This window comes from Saccopteryx leptura, chromosome 4, assembly GCF_036850995.1.
Source record: "Saccopteryx leptura isolate mSacLep1 chromosome 4, mSacLep1_pri_phased_curated, whole genome shotgun sequence".
NCBI classification, from domain to species: domain Eukaryota; kingdom Metazoa; phylum Chordata; class Mammalia; order Chiroptera; family Emballonuridae; genus Saccopteryx; species Saccopteryx leptura.
In genome coordinates this window covers 223,424,871-223,430,870 of record NC_089506.1, presented here as the reverse complement: position 1 = coordinate 223,430,870, position 6,000 = coordinate 223,424,871, and the positions used below count along the sequence as shown (strand labels likewise).

The window sequence follows — 6,000 nt, the reverse complement described above, 5'->3', positions numbered from 1 at the left end:
TTATTTTGACCTTTGATTATGCTGCATACCCCTCCCCCAAAGTCGAACTGTCCTCTGTCACCTTCTATCTGGTTTTCTTTGTGCCCCTCCCCTCCCCCTACCCCCTCTTTCTCCTTCCTCACCCCTTCCCCACCCCTGTTACCATCACACTCTTGTCCATGTCTCTGAGTCTCATTTTTATGTCCCATCTATGTATGGGTTCATATAGTTCTTAGTTTTTTCTGATTTACTTACTTCACTCCGTATAATGTTATCAAGGTCCATCCATGTTATTGTAAATGACCCGATGTCATCATTTCTTATGGCTGAGTAGATAGATATGTATTTATTATCATTTTATTGTTCGTATGTTTGATCTTTTTTTTTTTTTTTCCTCTTCTTCCTAAAGAAAACCCTTTCCATGGTCATGGGATAATACTTGTGGGGTTGGTGGTGAACTCCTCTAGCTTCTTCTTGTCTGGGAAGATCTTTCTGTGTCCTCTGAACCTAAATGACAGTTTGGCCGGGCAGAGGATTTTATTTTATTTTTTGAGGGAGAGTGGAGGGGGGGAGAGAGATGAGAAGCATCAACTCGTAACTCGTAGTTGCTTCACCATTATTTATAGTTGTTTATTGATGACTTCTCATACGTGCCTTGAACAGGGGGCTCAAGCTGAGCCAGTGACCCCTTTGCTCAAGCCAGAGACCCTTGGAAGTCAAGTCATGGACCTTTGGACCATGTGACGATCCTGCACTCAAGCTGGCAAGCCTATGCTCATGCTGGTGACGCTGAGCTCAAGCTGGTAAAGCCATGCTCACACTGATGAGCTCGGGGTTTTCAACCAGGGCCCTCGGCATCCTGCATTGACACTCTACCCACTGCACCACCACCATCGCCGCTCAGCTGGGCAGAGTCATCTCGGTTGTAGGTCCTTGCTTTGATCACATTGAATATTTCCTGCCCCTCCCTCCTGGGCTACAGAGTTTCTGTTGAGAAGTCAGCTGACAGTCTCATGGGAGCTCCCTGGTAGGGAACTAATGGCTTGTCTCCTGCTTTTAGGATTCTCTCTTTCTTCGACCTTTTTCATTTTAAGTACGATGTGTCTTGGTGTGGGCGTCTTTGGATTCATCTTGTTTGGGACTCTCTGTGCTTCCCGGACTATTGTGTCCTTTTCCTACACCAGGTTAGAGACGTTTTCTGTTGGTTTTATTTCCAATAAGTTTTCAGTTTCTTTCTCTCTCTCTTCTCCTCCTGGCCCCCCCACGATGCGACCACGGGCAGGGGCTGATGTTTTCCCTGGAGGCCCCTTACGCTGTCTTCATTTTGGATTTCTTTTTCTGTTCCAAGTGTGGTGTTGTTTGCTTCCTTACGTTCTAAATTATTGATCTGATTCTCAGCTTGACCTACTCTACTGTTGATTCCCGGAAAGATTATTCTCCATTTCAGTTAGTGGGTCTTTCGTTTCCGATTGATTCTTAATTGTTGCTGTGTCGTAACTTTTATGCCGATTCTTTCTTTGTTGAAGTTCTCGCTGAGTTCCTTGAGCACTCTCACAACCCGTGTTCTGACCTCTGTGTCGGTTCGTTCACTGGCCTTCGTTTCGTTTAGTTCTTTTTTTTTTTTTTCTGGAGAATCCTCCCGGGCTGTCACTCGGGACATGTCTCTCGGTCTCTCCTTTCTGGCTGCTTCTCCGTGTTTGTTTCCATGGAAACAACAGGTAGAGCTGTTACTCTCTCAGACTTGGTAGAGCGGCCTTGCATAGTAGGGGTCCTGTAGAACCCGGTAACACAGAACTGGGTGTGCCAGGTGTCCCCCCTCCCCGCCCCGTGTGGGCTGTGCGCACTGTCCTGTTGTAGCTGAGCCTGGACCGCTGCTGTTGTCACCGGGAGGGACTGACCGGGAGGGACTGACCTCCAGGCTCATGGCTGTGAGGACAGCAGAGGAGCCACTGTGCCGAGGTCAACCCCACGGAGCGGGACTGGCTTCCATGGGGCTTTGGGGCTCGCCGCGTCCGCCCCTGGAGTGTGTTGCTCATGCAGGTGGCAGGGTGGTCGTCTTCTGTGACTTGCGCTCTGTCCACTGGGCACACTGGCTCAGGGGCTGCCTGGGAGGAGCAAGGGCAGCCACCGCCGGTGCCCTGCCTGGGGACCCCCGGCACGAGCCACAGAGCGCAAAACTCACGCAAAAAAGAGAATCCACGATGAACAAAAGGTGGAAATCTTGAAGAGAGACCATCTCCGTGGGCCAGGTTTGGGCGTGGGCGAGGGAGGCGCATTCTGCACAGGTAGCGTCAGGGGCCGCCCGAACCTGGCGCCCCTCTGGCACGCTGCCCCTGAACGGGAGGCTCACTGCACGCCCCCCCCCCCCCGCCCAGACCCTGCACGCCCCCCCGCCCCCCCCCCACCCCGGGCCCGCGATGTCCCGGAACGACCCCGCAGTCCTCACCTGCGAGGCGGCGAAGTCCAGTTTCTGCAGGCCCGTCAGGTAGCGGCTCCGCAGGACGCCGACCTCCTGCCTCTTGCTGTTCAGGAGGGTCTTGAAGGTGAGGATCAGCTCCAGGTAGGAGGTGGGGGTGACGTAGTTGTGTCGGCGAAGCGTGTGGTAATAATCGAGCGACAGCTCCTTCACGCTCTCCTGGAAATACTTGCACATGGAGATGACCCTGCCAGGGGGGGCACGGAGGTGGTGAGGCCGGGCCCCCATGTCCAGCCCAGCTTCAGTTACAGCGGTGAGGGTGGGGGTGTGGCCCACGGGACCCCCACAGGGTCCGACGCAGGTCAGCAGAGCCGCAAGAAGGGCTGGGGAGGTGTAGAGTCTTACTAGAACGATCTTTGGGCAAGTAAGTTCTATCTCTGACCACCTCGGTGGATCACCAGTGCTCGACCCTCTGGCTGTCTGTGGAAGTAAGTCTCTGGACTTGCAGATTGTGTTTATAAACGCATCGTGTAAAGTAGGGTCTCAAAGGAAAGCAATGATGTTGAAATAGAGTCTTCAAAAAAAAGTTAAAAATCAAATTTGTCATATGTGTGCTTTTTTTTTTTTGGTGAAAGAGACAGAGAGAGGGGCAGATGGGGACAAACAGACAGGAAGGGAGAGATATGAGAAGCATCAATTCTTTGTTGCAGCACCTTAGTTGTTCATTGATTGCTTTCTCAGATGTGCCTTGACTGGGGGCTACAGCAGAGAGAGTGACCCCTTGCTCCAGCCTGTGACCTTGGGCTTCAAGCCTGTGACCTTGGGCTTCAAGCCAGTGACCATGGGATCAAATCTATGATTCCATGCCCAAGCCAGCGACCCTGCGCTCAAGCTGGTGACCTCGGGGTTTTGAACCTGGATCCTTTGCGTCCCAGGCTGATGCTCTATCCACTGCCTGGTCAAGTTTATATATATGCTTCTTATCAAGGCATTAAATCAGGGTCAGCAAACTTTCTCTGGGAAGATCCAGAGGCTAAATATTTTCAGCTTTGTGGGCCCCATGGTCTCTGTAGCAACTACTCCACTCCGCTGTTGTAGCGTGAGGAAAAAGGGCACGGTCCCAATAAAACTTTATTTACAAAACAAATATAGTTTGCTGACTGCTGCATTAAATAAATTTGGGCAGCAGGTCTAAAGGAAAGGATACATTGAGGTTATCTGTTAATGGCTAAAGGAGTTACAAATAAACGAGATTTCTCTTGGTAACAAAGTCACAGATCTTGCTAATCCTACCGGTTTTGTTGCTTCCATTCATCATAGAAGGAAATGCCAAACACCCACTCAGCGTCAGTGGGAAAGAAGACGTAATTTTTCTCCATCCCTATTCCCTGGCCCTCTGAATTCTATTCATGGGTCGACAGGCCCAGGTTAAGGCTCTTCCGGCTACAGAACCAAGTTCTTGAGAGAGAACGTAAAGCCTTACACATCCCGAACCCTGCCGACTTCTTCACTCTCCACTCATTCGTTTACTAAGCAGTTTCAGGCACCTGCTGGGCATTGGGGATAGAGAGGCACACAAAGCAGGTGGCATTGTCCCTGTCTTCATGGGGCGCCCGGGGTGGCTGACATTCTCATCTCATCTCCCTTGCTCTAGCTTATCATTTTAAATTTTTCTGTATCTGTGCTTTATACATAAAAGAGTTTTCTTGACTCTTATAACAATCCACTTTCACGCCCTTGGCAGTGATCTTGCCCCATTAAGAATGATAGCTCTAAAGACTGTTGAAATAACCATGCGATTCTATTCCGGTTCTTACAACGGTGACGTTCCTACATCTCCAGGGAAATTCTGAACAATACCATTTTATTCTTTTTCAGAAAAAAAGTGTTTTATTCATTAAATATCTAACTAAATAGAATTTAAAAGTATAAACTTTTTATCTAAAATGAGAAATCCTAAAACAGCAAGAATAGAGCCTATATCTGGATTTTTCTTTTTAAATTAAGTGAGAGGCGGGGAGGCTGAGAGATAGACTTCTGCATGTGCCCTGACCGGGAATCCACCCGGCATGTCCACCAGGGGGCGATGCTCTGCCCATCTGGGGCTGCTGCTCCACTGCTTGGCAACTGAGCTATTTCAGCACCTGAGACAAGGCCATGGAGCCATCCTTGGTGCCCAGGGCCAACCTGCTCAAATCATTCGAGCCATGGCTATGAAGGAGAAGAGAGAGAGAGAGAGAGAGAGAAGGGTGGAGAAGCAGACAGTTGTTTCTCCTGTGTGCCCTGACTGGGAATCGAACCCGGGATGTCCACACGCCAGGCCGATGCTCTACCACCGAGCCGACCGGCTAGGGCCTGGATTTTCAATATGCAGTTGGCATGTATGGTTAGGGCACTACTACAATGCTGCTAACACTTACTCTATCCGAATATTGTCATCAAGTTCCACATCTTCCAGAAATTTGTTAGCCACCAACTCCAGGGCATCCGTGGGCCAGGACTGGAACCAATCGATGGTGCAGCAGTTGATGAGCGAGGGGAACATTCTCAGGCGGTTCCGAAAGGCATCCCCGATTGGACTCATGGCTAATGAGAAACAGACCTCGTTAGTTCCCTTCCTCCTGGGAGGCCCCTGGGAACAGGCCGGTCTTCCTGAGGGTTCTGGTGGTGGTGGTGGTGGGGTGATCGTGTTCCCTGCTGGTGCCCAGGGGTGCAGTGGAATAATCCACTGCATGGCCTTGGATGGGAACACAGCCAACAGGAAAAGAATGTTTTGCCTAGAGAATTGTTTTGTGACTTGAAGGTGGGTCACTGAAACAGGTCTATGTGACTGAAGGCAGTTGCTGGGCTTTTCTCAGTAAAACATTCTCATAAGATTTCTGTACTTTCCAAAGTTATCCCTTAAGATAAGGAGAGGAATGTGGTGGGATCCATAGAAGCAATAGCAATTAATGCCTTCTGATATTATGTTGCTACTAAGCTATCTTGCAGGTGCACTCTATGTATCTTTTTTTTTCTTTCTTTTTTTACAGAGACAGAGTGAGTCAGAGAGAGGGATAGACAGGGACAGACAGACAGGAATGGAGAGAGATGAGAAGCATCAATCATTAGTTTTTCATTGCGCGTTGGGACACCTTAGTTGTTCATTGATTGCTCTCTCATATGTGCCTTGACCGCGGGCCTTCAGCAGACTGAGTAACCCCTTGCTGGAGCCAGCGACCTTAGGTTCAAGCTGGTGGGCTTTTTGCTCAAACCAGATGAGCCCGCGCTCAAGCTGGCAACCTCGGGGTCTCGAACCTGGGTCTTCCGCATCCCAGTCTGACGCTCTATCCACTGCGCCACCGCCTGGTCAGGTGCACTCTATGTATCTTTAAGCAAAAGTTACTCTTGATGTTATGCCAATTTCTCAGTAAACAAGCTTTCTGAAGTCTTGTGAATAAAATTAGGACACAGCGCGAACTTGGGGCCATTTGCCTGAGCAAGTGGTGGTCCTTTGCTAGTCCTTGATGATTTCGTCTGCTGATCTCTCTCTCTGCGCCCCCGACTCACAACAACACAGGGGTGTGACAGGGCACAGTCATAGTAGGTATCTGGGACGCAGTGGG

At 49.9% G+C, this 6,000-nt stretch overlaps 1 protein-coding gene across 2 annotated transcripts in view; it reads right to left on the bottom strand.

Moving 5' to 3' along the window:
- The window catches only part of DNAH3 (dynein axonemal heavy chain 3), a 208,317-nt gene that overhangs the window by 59,090 nt on the left and 143,227 nt on the right, over positions 1-6,000 (bottom strand). For both annotated transcript variants that reach the window (XM_066383459.1, XM_066383458.1), the window contains exons 49-50: positions 4,816-4,981; positions 2,426-2,642 (exon numbers count right to left, since the gene is read on the bottom strand). In XM_066383459.1, coding sequence (XP_066239556.1) covers positions 2,426-2,642; positions 4,816-4,981 — 383 coding nt within the window. The remainder of the gene's footprint in view (positions 1-2,425; positions 2,643-4,815; positions 4,982-6,000) is intronic.